Here is an 18,875-nt window from a genome sequence, read left to right as displayed (position 1 = left end):
TAAAATATGCTATGCTACCATCTCTTTGGATAGAAGGAATAAGTTGTATGTCATGATGAATGAATATTGAAAAATTGTACACTAAAAAACTTTTAAGGAACACTGTATTTCATCTACGACAGAGGTAAAAAAAAAATCTTTTAAACAGAGTACTTAAAATCCATGTTATTGTTTTGATGTGGGTTTTTTTATACCCCAAACAAATCAGTTTTTCCCATATATATGTATGTGTGTGTATATATATGTGTGTGTATGTATATATATATATATATATATATATAACGCTATATTATATTATTATAATGATCTTCTTTATATTTTAGTGTGTGGTGACATACATGGCCAATTTTTTGATTTAATGAAACTGTTTGAAGTTGGTGGACCACCAGCTTCAACCCGTTACCTCTTCCTTGGAGACTATGTAGACCGAGGATATTTTAGCATAGAGGTAAATTTATCATTATGGCAGCATTTATCTTTGGTTGCGTTTAGTGTACACAGATTTCTCAAAGATTTTTTAGTTTGTTAAATTTATTGAGCCATTCAACCCATTTTTTATTTGAAAAGGATTAGCAGATTGCATTTGTAACTATTTTGTTTATACATCATTATTTATTATTTATTGCTATTTAAATCTCTTTCAGTGTGTTCTTTACTTGTGGGCTTTAAAAATTTTGTACCCAACAACATTCTTCCTGTTACGTGGCAATCATGAATGTAGACATCTTACAGAGTATTTCACATTTAAACAAGAATGTAAGTCTTTGGTTTAGTTATTTGTGGATATCATAGAAAGATTTTACAAGTAATGCGGAATAGATTAGATAGAATATGTGTTACCTACAGTTGCCTATAGTATGCATCTTGCATATTTTGTATTCAAAAGAACACGAAAATATACAAGTACAGTTTATCTTCTAAAAATACTCATTCCTCCCTCTAAAGCAAAAATATATATGTATAAAAAATTGTTTCTTGCTAATCTTCAGTGCGTCAATACCGGGAAATGGACTATTCTTATAAATGTACCACAAAATCGTATCGCCTTTTTTTTTTTTTTTTTTTTTCCCCCATGCTTTGACTGTTTCCTAGATCTTACTGATCTAAATAAAGCGGGGTTCCTTTCAATTAATGTGTCAGTTTATTTATATGAAGTTTTCAAACTGATAGGGAATTAAGGGAATTAATTGCTTGATTTATTCTAATTCATCTAAACTGGATCAAGAACTTTCAGGCACCTATAAAAGATTTATGTAAACTAGATCTAGATCTTCATCTATTTGAATTAATTTAGATTAGATTTAGCCTACATCATATACTCCTACCCAGAAGAAATGAAGAAACTAATAATAAATGAGAAATGGACATGGATATCCAAAGATAATGCTTATCATGAGCTATCCCGACAAGATCAACGTCTAATCTTTCGACTCAGGACAAGACACAACAGAATGCAACAACATATGTAACGGAAGCTCAAAATTGGAACCAGTGAAATCTGCCCATGTGTAGTGTCACCAGAGAATGTTGACCATGTCCTCCAAAACTGTTCTCTTTACCATGAGGCCCTTACAAGACACTAGCCCCAAAACACCCTAATAGAAAACTAGATCTAGGTCTCTTAACTCAAAGCTCTAGACCAGTGGTCTTCAACGGGAGCGATATCGTCCCCTAGGGGGCGTTTTCGAGATTTTGGGGGGTGCTGAGAGCCAAAGGAGAGGTAGGGGGCGCTGGACACAAAATGGGGCGGTAAGGGGACGCTGGGCACATAAAAGCGGAAAGAAGAAACTAAAGGTGTTCTATAACAAAAAAAATAATAAAATTCTTCAACATTAAAGCTGGAAAACTAAATATAGACAAGTTATAGTTAACTTGCTTCTAATTTAAGAACAGAAACAGCGTTGGAAATTTAGTTAGGGAATCCCATTTTCTATTTTTAAATTCTTACTCTTTTACTATGATTTGAGAGTATTTATTGTCCTTGGATCTTAAACGTTAAAGATTTGATCAACAAAGTAGGTAATAGGCCTTTTAGATTATAGTTTATTTTATCTACATATGTTAATATATTGATATGTAAATGTTAATTGCAAAAAAACATTAAAGGTAACATTTAATAGAATAATTTAATGTTTTAAAAACATTGATAAAATGTTGTTACGAAAACTCACTGGTATGTCATGTAATATTTCCTTGAGATTTAGTGAATTGCCACTAGAAAAAAAGTAAGTTCTACTTCGATGGCATTTTCAGATGAGGTTATGAAACCAAGTCGGCTTTACGAACATATAGCGATATCCAAAAATAATTTAAGAATATTCATGAACAATGATAAAAATCTACAATTAAGACAATATTTAAAACAAAAAACGGCAAAGCAGGATATGTTTTAATGGCTTCTTAGAAAAATGCATAGCTTTTAAAAATTCTTATGATATTGTTGAAAAATTGATTAAAACTAAATTATTTTAAAACATTTGTAACTCAAAGACTTTTTTTCTGTTAGAGATGAAATATTATTTCAAAATTGTCTAGTTATGTAGCTTATGAGGACATATAGGAAACCATCAGTGGTTGGACGCTACAATGACTTCATAGGTAATATAGAATAAAGAACAAATCTCTTCACATTGTGAGTTATGATACACAAGAAAAGTTTAGACCGCAATTTCATTTCTATTTGAATCTAATTATAAAACTGTAAATAAAATTCAAAACCCATGCCGAAAATAAGCGCATCTTTGAACAGTTTTGTGAGACAAATGATGAAAAAGGTGTTAGACTCTTGTTGTATGCTGATGTTTGCTGGATTTCGAAAGGGGTGGTTTATTGTTATGGCTCGTTTTTTTAAGCTCTTAAAAACATTTTTTTTTTTTTTTTTTTTTTTTGAGAAACAGGAAGATTCAACGTTTGGTGATGACTTAAAGCAGGCTAAAAAAAATTATTTTACATGGTAGGCATCTAACACAAATGAATGTAAGGATCCTCCGGCTACTAGAAAAGAGATTGACTTTTATTGATAACATCATTTTCTCTTTTATTGAGATATTAAATCTAATTTAAAGAGTTTTACAATCTCACATAACTTGTTTGTTGACAAATGAATTACTGCCCAAGGACACTGATATCTATGCAATTCACATAACAATGCTCTAAGAAGAAATTAAAATTCGCTTCTAAAATAAAATATATAGATATATATATAAATGACAATTATTAAACATCTGTTACTGACGTTCAAATTGAGTTGCATGAAAAAATAGATTTACAAAAATATATGTCTTCAGTAAAAAGAATGTAAACATAGGCGGCACACAGTGGCGTAGCTAGGTAGGGGGGAAATTTGAAAATACGACTGGCCCCCATTTAAGCTTTTAGCTTTTCAGTAAACATAAATGGTTAACCTAGATTTAGTGCGTAACAAAGTTAATGAATAAGCAAAGAAATAGACTGGATGTAGCAAAATTCTAGACTATAGATTTTAATATATAGATGTTTTGTATGCCTACTTTACATGACTAATGAGTTTAAGTCTGATAGAATATAGATCTAATAATAATATATTGGTTCTAGAGTCACTAGAAATGTAGATATCAGGTGACGACCCACATCTAAAGGTCTGACAAGGCGTGGTAGCACGACCATGTCCAGACTCAGGATTGGTCGCACCTACATCACACACTCCCTTGTGCTAAAGAGAGAGAAGCCCCCACTTTGTGAGTACTGTGACTCTCATCTCACCATGGAACATATCCTCATCAAACTCAAAGCTTTTTTGGTGGACTTCATGTGCAAAGTTTAATAAACATTTTCTCCATCATTTTTAAAAATTCAGCAACATCTTGTTTTAAGTCGCAGCGACAAACCAGTTAAAAATACGGGGTGCGCAAAATTTCATAAAACTTTTTCAAAGTCTGTTCCCATGACTGTCTAGATATCTGTAACTACTCAAAAGCAGCAATTTCTGCCATCTTATAAAGAAATTTATTGATCTCCTTTCTTATCCTTTACTAGCCTGACATTGCCTGCGGGCCTTAGTTTGTGTTTACTAATCTAGTGGATTGAATTTAGATGTATGTTAAAGTTGCTCATGATCCTTTCAATTTTTCCTTTTTCGCTACGTAAATAAAATAGTTTTGCGAAAATGGGTTTACCTAAAGCCGATACATTCAATCATATCTACTAAAACGAAAGGAGCGATAGATGAATAGGATATAAATTACAATTAAAATGGGTTTACCCGATTTGTTAAATGAAAGGGATTATAAAGGGTTCCACGACAATTCGTTCACTGACATTTCGTTCACCGACAAATCGTTCACGACTTTTCGTTCACCAGACATTTCGTTCACCCGACGATTCGTTCACGCGACATATCACTCACTGACTATTCGCTCACTGACTATTCGCTCACAGACAACTTGTTCACCGAAAACTTGTTCACCGACAGTTGGTTCACGACAAATCGTTCACGCGACTATTCGTTTACGGCACGGACAAATTGTTCACAGACAAATCGTTCACTCGATAGTAACATATTGTTTTATTAGGCTATATATTCTCGTCGTGTGTTAAATTTATTTACATTAAAACTTTTGAAGCTATTATTTCCAAATACAAAAAATTTCTAGGGATTAGGTCAAATCTGAGTTTATTTAATTTCGTTGTTGTTGTTGTTGATATTTTGTTAATGAGTACAGTGTGTGATAAAAATTATACTTAAAATTTTAAAAAAATTTTAAAAAAAAGATCAAGCTAGTTGAAAAATGTAAACGGGCCCTCACTTTACTATAGGTAACATTTTTACTTTCACCTTTAATATACATTTACACCCTATTTTTTTTCATCTACCGGGAATCTACCCATTCATCTGGATACTCTAGTTAACACCTAGTGGAGTGCTAGACAGACTGGCTCCTCTGGAAGTAATAAAACTTTATTGGACATTGCCTGTACCCATGTTCAATCTGTTAACATTGAAAATATCTACTAGAAGTTTTATTTTATCTTTATTTTAGTTAACTTGTTTCTATATGTGACCACCCATTGGTAGACTAATTTGATTGCTTGGACTTCAGAAACAAATTTATTGAAACAATTTTATTTTGTTGTATTGCGATAAATTTATAATTTTTTGATAGGGAACCAAAATATTTCCTAGAGTTGTACATGTAATTAGTTTTTTTTTCTTAGATGTCTTAATTGATAAGTATTTACCTTAGATCTGTATTTAGTATGTGACGGTCAGAGTTGAACAGTGAAACCATGTATTGTACTAAATCTAGCACCATTGTTAAAAATCTAAATTATCTCTCGTAAAAGCACTGAAAGGATTGTGGAAAAAAATACTCATGTCTGAGCTAGCCAGGAAAACCAGTGACTTGGCAGAATTTAAGTCATTGGTTAATATGCATGACTGAATGCAGGACGCGAAGGACGTAATCATCTTCTTTTTTGAAGAAACGTCTGTATTTTAAAAGATACGATTTGTTTTTGTTAATAAGATGTCAAAAAAATGGGTATGTTAATGAAACATCTGGACCGCTATTAAGATGATATCAAAAATGTGTAGGGAGAACAAGACTACATGACGGACATGAGTGTAAAAGAAGGCCTACATGTTGAAAGTAAAAATGTTGCCCTCTAGTAAAGTGAGGGCCCATTTAATTGTTTCAGCTTGCTTGTAAGATCTTTTTTTTCTTTTAAGTATAATTTTTTATCCCATACTGTCCTCGTTAACAAAATATTAACAACAAACAAACAAAAATTTACAAAGAATTTCGGATCAGGCCCGATCTTTAGCATTTTTTTGTTTTTGGAAATATCCAGTGAACAATTTGTCTGTGAACGAATTGTTAGTGAACGATTTGTCGCGTGAACGATTTGTCGTGAACCAACTGTCGGTGAACAAGTTGTCTGTGAGCGAATAGTCCGTGAGCGATATGTCGCGTGAACGAATTGTCGGGTGAACGATATGTCTGGTGAACGAATAGTCGCGTGAACGAAAAGTCGTGAACGAAATGTCAGTGAACGAATTGTCGTGTCCCCTTATAAAGTAAGTCAGGACGTCTGAATTCGCAGATATATGGAACGAATTTATGTAAAAATGCTTTTGAAACACAAATTAAAGGTTAATTTTATTACGTAATGAAATCAGTAGACTATCTTTTGTATTTTCATGTGTCTAAGTAAAAAACTATTTGTGCAAAGTGTAGTTTTTAAAATTATATCTAGACCATTTCGATCTTCTCATGTATATATATGGCCTAGATCGATGAAGTTATAATGCTTTCATAGAGTTGGTCAACTTTTTTTTTTTTTTGAGGGTCTTAAGTTTGTTTTAGGGCTACAATTCATACACTATGGTCTAAGTTAGCACCTAAAGAACATTTCTGCCAAGCTTTATCAAGATTGGTCAAACGGTTTTGATTTCTATTCATAACATACATACATACGCCTTACTTTCTACTATTATATAATAGAATCTAAAATAGAAAAAGGGCAAAATTGGATGTCTAAATTTATATAGGGCTAGATCAAGTATTTCACATTTATGATAGAGCCTACAATTCCATGAGATTGTTAACATACCTTTAAATGCACATCTAAAACCATTCAACTGTTAATCAAGCTGCCTACAGATCTAGATTCGATTTCTTGTAAACTACTAAATTTAGGAGTTATTTTTAGATGATAGAAGAAATATTGGTTGAGCATAATCTCTAGCATGATAAAGGTAATCAAACTGATATTCCCTGACTTGCAGAATGTATCTTCTGTGGCAGATCGAAAGCTATTGTTATAGTCACTAGCAACTAGCTAGGTTCCATTATTTATGAAGGCTTAAATTTAAGGAATGAAATCAGGAGCATTCAAGGCTGAATGTGTTAGCAAAAGAAAAGCTTTAATTATGCTGACAAAAAACTGTTAAATTATTTTATTCCTTGCACCCTCCTTCAACACATCTGTTTGTTCTATAAAACATTTTCCAGCATCATAAACCAGATTAAATAGCTTAATCTTACAACAGCTATTCAGCAGACTAAATGGCCCAGCTTTTATATTAGAAACAAGTTCAATGACTATTTAGGATTATCTGCCTAAAAAAAAATCTTTAAGGATTACTGCATTTTGTGTGTTACATGCTTGAATCATTTTTAGTCTTTCCTTAGTAATATTCTTTATACTTATAAAATACACATTTCCAGGAATGGGAACACTCATTTGCCATGTAGGCATCTCTGATTACCAGCATACACTCCATAGAAAGCCTGTTTTCCAGTAAACTAGAAATAACGTTGCTGTTTCCTACTTTGCCTCTAAAGACGTTCTGTAGAATAACTATTATTTGTTCAGTTAAAATATTAAATAAATGAAATGGAATTGTTTTAATTATAAATAATAGCTGTGTCACAACTTTATAATGCTTATAGAGTGGTAGTCCCTTGATGTGAACAAAGTGAGAAGGGATTATTGAGTATGTATCAAGTATCAAAATATTGTTGCTGGTCTCTGTACTCCTTAATGTTTGTGAAAGTTGGACTCTGAATGTTGAGGCTGAAAGAAAGAATTCAAACCTTTGAGGGTAAACGCTGCAGAAAAATGCTGAGAGAAAATAAGACAAATGAGTTAGTGTTTTTACAAGTCAAAAGCTGATCTGGTACGGTCATATTTGTAAGCCATGACTCTGTCAAAATTCATCCTTTTAAGAACAGTGGAGGGATCAAGAAGAACAGGTCGTCCTAAGTCAAGCTGGCTGGACAAGGTAAAAGCATGGACAGCCTATCTCTTGATATCCTTCTAAGAACAGCAGCTGACTTGGAAAAGTGGAGAGATTTGGTTGTGGAACTGTCAGGGACAGATGATGAGATTACTATGATCAAGACATTCTAACATGCAAAAGTGGATAAATTACTCACTATCTCAGTGGCACAATCCTTTTAAAATAGTTTGAGAATCTACTAACAAAGTATTACTGGGTTCCCACTGCCTATTTATTTTCCGTGTGCTCCTGAAATGACAGAAAATAAGTCCTGAAAATTTCCTTAACTCATAAAAATCTACTGAAAAATAGAACATAGTTGTCATTTTGGTGTGTCCTTCAGCACGAAAATAGTCATTGAAGAGGGATATAAAATATTGACCATGTCAGCTTTCATTTAATAAAAGAGATAGTGCGAATTTTTACCAAAATAAGTTTCTTCTTTTGGCTCATCCACATTGCTTATTTACTTTAATAGTCTCTGACATTAAACTTAAGATCTATCTTGAGCTCTAAAAAATAAATCTAAAGCATTAATTTTTAAAATTGATATAGATCTAGAGATCTAACTATAATTAGAATGAGAATGCTAGATCTGCCTTGCATAGATGACAGACAAGACTTTAAAAAACTTGTACTTCAAGAATTATATTGGTTATGACACAGATCTTTATATAACCCTTTGCTAGAAGAAAAGCTGTTAAAAGAAAGACCTCATTAACATGCATCAGTCATTGTTGCAAAGATACACCAGCTGTGTTCAAAGAATGTACTTCTGTTACAGCACTGCTTAGTGTAGCAGGAGAAGTTGAGGTGGGATTTAAAGCCACTTATGCTGTCAAAGAAAGCAGGAAGTTTGTGCTTTTGATGTCTTCTTAGAGCAGCTTGGTTCTGCTTGGCTGTATCAGTGTGATGACTGGGATAGCAATATATCTGAATTTACACATTTTAACTTCCAAGTTCTGTTATAGACTGGATACTTTCTTTAGAAATCATGTGACCACTGAATTTTCTTAACTCTGGAAAAGTGATGACAGGAATTTTGTATATCATAAATATGATGATTTTTTTAAAATTACTAAACCTAAATTACACCAACTTTGGCTATTTTTATTTTTTGGCGCAAATTTTATGTATTGGAATTTTATTATTTCTCCTGGAAAACTCTTGAAATTTCATATTGACTTTGGTGCAGAAACCCTGTAAATTCGCAAATTTAATTTAATTATTGCAATATTTAACCATAAATACAAATGATTCTGTTAAAATTTCATCTTTGTCTTTTTTAGGTAAAATCAAATATACAGAAAGAGTTTATGATGCTTGCATGGAAGCCTTTGACTGTTTACCCCTCTCAGCTTTGATGAACCAACAGTTTTTATGTGTACATGGTGGACTGTCTCCTGAAATTCATACTTTAGATGATATTAGAAAGGTTGTTATTTCTTTAAAATAACTACATTGAATAATAATAATTTAGCCACTCTAATGCTTGCACTTAAGGGTATTTAACTCATTAGCTACTAATGCGCCCTTCCCCCCTCAATACTTATGCGCCCAAATGCTCCCGCCACAGCACACATACAGCGTGACTTGCGTAGCTCTCGTTTTCCTGCGCGGCGCGTGGTGTTATTTTGAGCTGGCTGGGTTTTTTAAAAAGAAATATAGATCGTTTCGTTAAAAAAAAACAGATGTTTTTACGTCTTTCGCTTCAGTTTCTATGGGCCTTCGAAGTTTGTAGATATTTTTTTTTTTTTCGATTTTTCTTAGCTGCACAGGCCATTTTCTCAATGACCTTTCAATTTTTAGACCCGTTATCGCAAATAATACACTAAATACAGCTAATAATGAACTTGATATTGATCAAGACATTGATCATTAGAATTTAGCGCTACATTTAGACTTAGATCTAGTCCGATTCAGAGAGAGAGTGAAGGAAACATTAGATCGATCATCTAGCCTAGATCTAGACCAGTGATTCCCAAAGTGTCTACGAAGACTTCCAGGGGTCTACGAAAGTGAAAAAATAAATTGGGGGTCTATGAGAGGTCCACGGGGGTCTATGATAATAGATTTCATTTAAAGCAGATCATTTTAATTTTTACATTCATTTAATGTAATTATTTTATACAGTAATATATGATTTTTACCTTGGTAAATCATTTAAATATATATCCTGCTAATCAAACCTTGGCTTGGCTTGGCTTCCGTACCGGGGGTTCCGGGTTAGAATCCAGGTGAAGACTGGGATTTTCAACAATATAAGTTAAGCAGGGGGTCTACCGAAAAGCAGAAAACATGGCAAGGGGTCTACGAGACAAAAAAGTTTGGGAACCACTGATCTAGACTATTCTGGATCTAGCGTCAATGAATCTTCAACATCTTTGACTGATATTTTGAACAGTTTTTATTTACCACATGAAAACTTTAGATGAAATAGATCTAGTTGGGGGTGTTCACAACTTGGTTTGGACAATGGTTTGATTACTTTTACTTTGTTATGCTAGAAGTCATGAAATCTGAGACATATGCAGAACCACATCAGCATGATGCCGTGTTCAGGCAACTAAGGGCCTCACGCGTACCCAGTGAAAGTCAGTAAATACTCAAGACATATACAGATTTTATATATAAGCATAATGTTTATTGTATAGGCCTACTAAATTCCTACTTAAAAACATTACTGGTCTTTGGGTAAAATTTAAATATTACAAAAAATTAAATATCTGATTTTGGGGGGGGGGGGGGGGGGGGGGGTCCACCAGTCTTCAAAAAATCAGGCACTCGTTCGTCTTTACCTGTTGTTTTTATTGTTTTAATCTTGTAAAACCTATTCAAGTTATACATCATTTTAAAGGTCATCCTTTTCTCTTTTTTTAGAAGTATTTTTTGTTATTGATAGATGTTGTTTTATGTTTTTTTAAATATATTTAGTAAAGTCAGTCTATTGATGTTTTGGAGTTACCTCCCTTTGCTTAGTATTTAGAGAGATGCTGCTTAGGTATGGGCTTAGTAGCTAATGAGTTAATTAAAAAGAATACATTTATTTTTGTTCCTTGATATCATTGCAGTCATTGCTTTTTAACTAAGTTTAATAATGAAGCTTTTAGCCATATAGTGATATGGAGTTGGAGCCCCACCCCTTTTTTTTTTTCTTTCTTTACTAATTTTGCTATATTTCTACTAGAAAATTTAGCTGCCTCTTGTGTCTTAATTATAAATTACTTCTTTTTGTATAATAAAGCTGGATAGATTTAAAGAACCCCCCGCATTTGGTCCCATGTGTGACTTGTTGTGGTCAGACCCTCTAGAAGACTTTGGGAATGAAAAATCTTCAGAACACTTTACGCACAACACTGTCAGAGGTTGCTCATATTTCTACAGGTGAAATTTTATTTTTTTAAATTTTTTTTTTAATGCTATCACATTTTTTTTTATCAATGCACATTGTGTCTCTTTAAGCAATAGTTTAACTTATTCATGATAAATCTATTATTGTGATTCAGAATTGACTTTTCAAATTTAGCATATTAAGCAATAGTGCATCTGAATTTTTAAAAAATTGTATTGGGGAAAAAAATACAAAAAAGATAATAAATAAACAGCTTTAAAAGATAGAAAATATGGATAGTTTCAAATAGAGCATTTTATGCTATTCAAACACCTATAGGCCAAAAACAAAGTTGGACTTTGACAGTGCATATTTGATAATGATTTGACATAGAAAAGAAAATGAAGTATTAAAATCTTCTTTAGTTTAAGGAGAATAAGGATGACTACCTATAATTGTACCCCTAACCTATAATTGTTAATTTATTTAAGGTTAAAGAGGCCATGTGTCTTCATTTAATTCAAACAAATTTAGTCACACTTTATTTTATTCCAAACAGTCTCTATATTTTGGCATCAATAAACTCAGATTTTAATTCTATATTAATATTAACTAAATTTTAAGATCCCCATGCATAGCCCCTTAATGAAATCGTTAAGATGTTTTCAAAATATGCATAAAAACGAACATAAAAAATAAAAATTTGAACACACTTATTCTACCAAAATTAGGTCTCTGGGATAGTGACTTCTACACTGACTATAGACTTATTTGCATGAGTAGATGTGGGTTAAATGTATGTGGTTTTTTGTTTATTCATTTAATAAATTTCTAATACAGATGATTTCTTGTAAATATAAGATCATTAACATTGATGTCTAAAACTGGTTGTTTGGAATAAATTTTGGTAAGAAAATCTGAATTTAACATAAACACCCTATTAAATTTTTTTTTGTATGGGATCAAACAACTTGGCTTATGAATTTTATAAATCAGCTTTAAAAACAGAATAAATGTTGACGGGCTCATAAGCATAGACTTAGCCAATCAAAAAATATAGTCTATACGCTAGGAAGAGGTAAAGTTATCCTGGTAACATAGGAAATAGAAAACAATCTGACTTAGAAATTTGAAATTCTTTTTTATAACTTAAAAAGAAAGCCAAATTTGAATGAAATTGGGTCAGAATCATTGGAAAATGGAGAGTGCGCTAGTTTTATATTAAATATCAAAATTAAGATGTAATGAACACAAAAACAGAGTTGTACGGAATCATGTAATGTCCAGAATAAATAAATTACTCTTTATACTTTTGATATTTTAAAATAAAAACGTTAAAAAATACTTAAGTACCTAGTAGGCTTTTATTTTTAAAAATCAACAAAATTAATAAATTAGCAAAATATATCTGGTTTTCAGATTTTAAAAAGTCTCCATGCTTTTGTTCTTAACAAGACATGATGAACTCTTGTATGAAAGTTTTTAAAAAGTAATAATAGCGTCCAAGCACATCCTATCGTAATAGATTCTATTTGTAATAGAATCATGTAAAAGTAAAGTTTTTCATCACATCATACATGAGTGTATTTAGTATTTCAACTATATGAATATGAAGAAAAACAAATGTGCATTTATGATGTCTTTAAAATTGCTTTTGTGTCATTTCCACAGCTATGCAGCATGTTGTGATTTCTTGCAACAGAACAATTTATTGTCTATAATACGAGCACATGAAGCACAAGATGCAGGGTTGGTGCATAATTTTTTAATAGAATCCTTGAAATTTGTAGTTGTCATTCAATATACTAATTAACTTTTTTTTTTTTAAATTTTCTAGGTATAGAATGTATAGGAAAAGTCAAACAACTGGTTTTCCATCATTGATAACAATATTTTCTGCACCTAACTATCTAGATGTTTACAACAACAAAGGTAACCATTTCATTTTAATAAGCAGGATTTTTGCAAAAACAATTTCTACAAGCACACTGATTTCAATATTTGATGCTTTTAAAAACCTCCTGTCTTAAGGATCTGGGTTGTTGTATAAGCCCTCATTGTGGTTGAACTCTATTCACTTGCTATTTAGGCAGTGTCACAGGAAAATGTGTAATTGATTATAAAAATTAATGATAGCCAATGTAGTTAACATTTGGTCAAATGGGTATTTTTAATTTGTGTTCTAATTGTATCTTGGCAATTGCATTATTCTATAACTGTCTTGTTAGCTGTTAGTAAAAAAAAAACTTAGCAAAAAGTTGCAATCTTAAAAAGAAAATATGTAATGGTTAAGAGTGTGGAACATGTTATAATTCTGAAGATTTTTCTTTTTCATTCTTACGTTTGCTTATTTCTTTTGGTTTTAAAATTATTTTTTTCAGCTGCTATTCTGAAATATGAAAATAACGTCATGAATATTAGACAGTTCAATTGCTCCCCACATCCTTACTGGTTACCAAATTTTATGGATGTCTTTACGTGGTCTTTACCTTTCGTTGGTGAAAAGGGTAAGTTTAGAATTTTGGTTATGTTGTGAGAGAGACTGCATAAAGTGAATATCAAATTTTAATTTATTTTTAGTCATTTTCTGACATCTATCTTTGTCAAATTTCGTTCCAATGGTGCCACTTTCCGGGGATTTCCCGGAATATAGGGGTCCTAATTCCACCCACTCACCTCTTTTCCAGGTTTGCATACTGCAATTGAAAAAAAAAATCTTGGCTTTTTGTTCATGTTTTTTTTTAACATCTCGTGACCTGCAAAACTTTCACTTTGCATGAGTGCTGAGCTTTTTTTTTTTTTTTTAAATATTAGAATAAAAACATTCTAGATTCTCTTACAAAACGCGCATATATTTAGATGTAGATTTAGATTTAATATCTAGAAGTAGGTCTGGATCTGTTCTAGATTTAGACTATAGGCCTAGACATCTGGTTTACATCTATATCTGAAATCTAATGAGAAGATCTAGTCTAATATACATATAGAGTCTAGACCTATAATAATCTAGATCTACTCAATTTTACGTTCTGTCCTGAAGGCTTTCTAAATTTAGTGATTTTACTAAAGGTGTTTTTGTAGTCAAATGTGAATATTCATTTGTTATGATAACCAGATTTATATCTTTTTAGTGAAGTTTGAAGGCTGAGCCCTAGATTTAGAATCTAGATAAAAAAATTAATAATTTAAAAATGATCTAGGCTGATCTAGAGATGTAGAAAGACTAGATTAGATTATTTTGCGCAGACACAAGAAATAAGCACATTCTAGAACTAGATTAAAATTATTAGGTCTAGATTTAGTTATATTGTGGAGCTAGTTCTAGAAAATCTTGTGTCCATTTTGGAGTAGGTCTAGAATGAAAGAATGCCTAGAATCTGGACTCAAGCTTAAAACAAATCTATTCAAGGTCAGAGTCTTATTAACGTTTTATTATTTTTATTATTTTTATTTTATTATTATATTGTTGAAATATATTAAATGTAAGACTACTTGTCCCATGTCCATTGGTGGAATTAGGTTTAATAATGTGAATTAACTATGGTTTTTCACAGAAATGAAGCTATCTTTGAGTTAAAGCATCAATTAAAAAAAAAAAAACACTTAAACTCAATACATTTATAATGCCTAGACCTACTAATTATACTATCCTATACTCTTAAATGAGCAATTATTGTATGTATATGTATTTATTTTATATATGTATATTATTTCGAAAAACGGGCTCTAACGATTTTCTTTAAAATTTCAAGGTCTATGTATATCAATGTGAAAAAAAATTCTCGCTCAATGGTCACATGGGGAAAACTCTTTCAAGTCGATAGTTATATAGGTTTGAAAATGTTTCATTATTGTAAAATAGTAAAACTAATTTTGGCGACACATCTTTTTCTTCTAATGACGTCAAAGGAGAAAAAAACTTGACACCACTGATTTTTCTCTGATCTCACAGGCTTACAGTGCTAGACTAAAACATTTCTTTCTTAACATGAGAGGGTTTTTATGAATATGAATAATTAAGTGTTTCTCCACCAATATTATGTAAGCTCTACAAGCCTTTCACCAAAAGTAAAAGCCACCTTCACAGTTCACTACAAAAACTATAAACAGAATTATTTAATGAGTTCTTTGGTAGTGCTCTACATTAAAGTAGCTCATTAAGTCTTAATGAAGACCCATTGAGTGATAAGTTTTAGTGTTTTCTATAAATTTATCTCATTGTTCATATTTTAAAACTTTTAAAATCTTCAATTTCAGTGACAGAAATGTTAGTAAATATACTAAATATTTGTTCTGATGATGAGCTAGTTGCCGAAGGTGAAGCAGATTCAATGGAAGGTAAGAATAAAGCTTTATATTTATATATATATATATCTTTTTTTTTTTTTCACTTTTGCTTGAAAGTTAATTAACATTTCTGCATTGGTCTAAAGTTGCTCACTTTTAAAAACATGCATTTTTTTTATTCTAGTCATAGTTTTATTTCTTCTAATTTTTTTTTTTTTTTGTATGTAGATATTTTTGTTTTTATCCCTTTATGTTCTCTTATTAGCTTGAAATAATGACCTAATTTATTTACATTTTTTTAGTTTTCAGTTGTTGTTTTTGTTAAAATTAAAAATTAGCACTGTAATATTTAATTACCTTTTTATATTAATTGTGCACATGATTTGGTAGTTTGGCTTATTAAAATTAAAAAGACTTATTTTTGGTAATATGTTCAATAAATATATCTTTCTTTTTGTACTTAAAACTCTTTGGTAACTTATGTTGCTAGGCAGTTTTTGTAAATGTGTTAGAAAATTTTAAAGGCGTTGCAGCTATATATAATTTTGGTACTGTGACTTGAAAATATTGGTAACATTTTAATTTTAAACATTTTCAAGATTCCTAGTTGGGCCAACTTTCTTAATCTGTCATTGCTATTTTTTATTCATCAGTCTTCTCTTTATAAAAGCATAATGGTAAACCCAAAAGAATTGATATCACTTTGCCTAATAATTAGACAAATGGAGCTGCATTTGAAAATTTTAGGCCTTAATAGCCACCAATGTCAGATGAATATCTAACCTACATACTTAGACTGTTTTAGCTTTTCTGCTAAATGATTAGATCGACAAGCTGAAAAAAACATCTTTTTAATAAAATATATATGTTGATTTTTAATGAGTCTGTGAGGATTTTATCATTAGCACTATTATGATAATCCTTATAATGCAGCCTACATTTAAAAACATTTTTAATACATTAAAAAGCTTTTTTTTTTTTTTAATCAGAGACCATCAGGTTTCACTTTTGTCTTAAAAAAAAAATTAAGACACATTTTAGGATGAAAAAATATTGTATTGTAGGCATCTTTGCTCATTTAGTTTTCTGGTGGGCAAGTCTTAATTGATTTATTTCATTGCATACGTTTTGTAGTATTTGCTAAGTAAATTAGAAAAGTAAGATTTTATGCTTTCTCTTCAAAGTTGGTCAGATATTTTAATTTTTATTAGTGTGCTGTCACATTCCTGTTTGATTTAGAATAAAAAATGATTTAATATAGCTTTCTTGTGTAATTAAAAAAAAATAAAAAATAAATTTTCTATTTGTATTTCTTTTATGTATTTTATGATGTCTGGCTTTCTAGTTTGGTAACAAATTTCTTTTTTAACATAAAAATGTTTAAAAACTATGGAAAGGTAAATTCCTTTATTTGCTATAAATGTTTTCAGTTTACATTTCATAACCCTTATTTTTTTATTTTTATTTTTTTTATTTTTAGTGTCTAAAATAAAATATTAGCAGACGTATTATTTTAAATGGCTCAGTAATATATTTTTTTTTTCAAATGCGTAACCAGTATATCTATATATTATTACCTGTAGTGAGCTAACGGGAAAACTTGAAATATGTGTGCTGCTGATTATTTTATACCAATAGATGTCATAGATGTAGCTGCATGATAAATATTGACAACTGCACTGCTTAGAAATTAGTTGCCTTTTTTTTGTTTGTAATAGCAACTATTAATTTGTTCTTTTGTTTGTTGTAATATTACATTTTTTTAGTCCATTTGTACATCAAAAAAATTTTTTTTTAGAACCTATAAAACACAATTTACTTACTTAAATTGGTGCTATTTTTTAGTTTAATCCATTTTTTTGATAAAAGTCTGTTTAGTAGTTATGTTTTATACTACTGAATTTTGGAAACACTAGAATATTTTGAATTGTAATATGCTTTTATTAGCTAGTAGTAAAAGTTGCACATGGAGCTGTGGTTAAACTATTGCTGTACCAAGAAGAAACAACTCAGTCTATTATATTTTATACTAATACTCGAATAATGTCATCTGAAGAAGCTAAAAGGAAAACTTAAGTGAAACATCTATTTCCCTATTCCTAAGTTATTATACAATTGTCCAAAGTGGTAACATCATTTTCTAGAACAAACTTTGTGTGTGTCTGAACAGACAGTTCGATGATTCACATTGGCAATGTTAAATATTTGGTGATGGTATTCAAACTTAAGTTCACAATGATATTGTTCACTTTTGATAGCATGAAAGTTAGCTGCACCATAAGATGGAATTACTGTTTTTAAAAAAAAAAACATTGTGTGTCTTTAACACGTACTCTGCTAACAGGTGACTATGATAATTGAAAGATGAATGTTCTTCATTATACTCTCCACACTAATAATCATCATCTCTAGAAGTTCTATGAAAAATTTTGATTACTACATTAAGTTTTTAGTTTGCAATTATGTTGTGGTAATAGCTCCTGTGAACACCAGTTTTTTTTTAAGAACTGGGTAGAGTAGAGGATTTATAAGATTCAATACTTTTTTCTTTTTTTTTTTTTTAATACTGCTAAGTATAAGCTATCAGCAACTCTATAATTTAATTTCTATAATGTAAATAATTTGATTCAAGCATTGTGTTACATATTGGGAGTTTAAATTGTCATGTTCACCTTCTTAAAATATTTAAATACCTTTTCAAAGTGTCACACGTTTTTTATGCCCATATTGTTTGAATGCACTTTGAAAGAAAATAGCTCTTGGAACTGAGGGTATGCAATGAAATGACATGTCCCATTGGAACTAAGAGTTGTTTTCTTTAATGCTAGGCTTTCACTGATACACACTTTCCTCCCATCCCATTTTTTTTTATTGCTTCCAAAGGTGACGGTGCAAACAAGAGCAAATCTCAGGCAAATTTTGACCTTAGTAAGCAAAATTTGTTGGTGCACGCCTCTTGTGACTGTACCAGCTCCTACTTGATTCTTAATAATTAAAGTAACTGTTAGATTTCCGGTGTTAACTCATGACATTCATTTTAAGATGTTGTGTGGTTGGCCTTGATGTCTATTCCCTGTATCATAAACATAATTATGTCATTAAAAAAGTAGTGTGTTTTTTGCTGTTTTCATTTATTCCATTATTCAGTAGTGTGCTTTTTTTTAAAAAAAAAAAAATAGCTTCTAAACATCTGTTTTTATTTATAGTATACTATACATACTAACTACATTTTTTTCTGCTGCCCTAGCATCTTGACCTGTTTGTTGTATTTTGGTTGCATATTATGCTGAATAATAACAGTGATATCAGCTGGAATATTGTTTAATATTTCTTTTAGAGGGTTTTGCAGAAATTTTTAAGACATGTGCCTGGCTTTTTGGTCCCTTAATTTGGTAGCACTTTAGTTTTGATTGAATTCTTTTATTTTTACTTTATTAGAGGCATAAAAGAATTACTTTGTGCGTTTTTGTTTATATGATGAACAAATTGTTATTT

General features: G+C 30.8%; 1 protein-coding gene across 3 annotated transcripts in view; it reads left to right on the top strand.

The window, feature by feature from the left end:
• LOC106056819 (protein phosphatase 3 catalytic subunit alpha-like) overlaps positions 1 to 18,875 on the top strand; it is a 36,203-nt gene that overhangs the window by 8,010 nt on the left and 9,318 nt on the right. For 2 of the 3 annotated variants that reach the window (XM_013213702.2, XM_013213694.2), the window contains exons 3-10: positions 324 to 448; positions 645 to 756; positions 9,052 to 9,197; positions 11,007 to 11,146; positions 12,765 to 12,842; positions 12,931 to 13,025; positions 13,475 to 13,600; positions 15,351 to 15,431. In XM_013213702.2, coding sequence (XP_013069156.1) covers positions 324 to 448; positions 645 to 756; positions 9,052 to 9,197; positions 11,007 to 11,146; positions 12,765 to 12,842; positions 12,931 to 13,025; positions 13,475 to 13,600; positions 15,351 to 15,431 — 903 coding nt within the window. Of the gene's footprint in view, positions 1 to 323; positions 449 to 644; positions 757 to 9,051; positions 9,198 to 11,006; positions 11,147 to 12,764; positions 12,843 to 12,930; positions 13,026 to 13,474; positions 13,601 to 15,350; positions 15,432 to 18,263; positions 18,309 to 18,875 lie in introns of all 3 variants that reach the window. The other variant, XM_013213686.2, reaches the window with a different exon arrangement.

The sequence above is a fragment of the Biomphalaria glabrata genome, chromosome 2 (assembly GCF_947242115.1).
Source record: "Biomphalaria glabrata chromosome 2, xgBioGlab47.1, whole genome shotgun sequence".
Taxonomy (NCBI): domain Eukaryota; kingdom Metazoa; phylum Mollusca; class Gastropoda; family Planorbidae; genus Biomphalaria; species Biomphalaria glabrata.
Note: the sequence above shows the minus strand (reverse complement) of the source record. Positions and strands in the feature narration are given on the sequence as shown.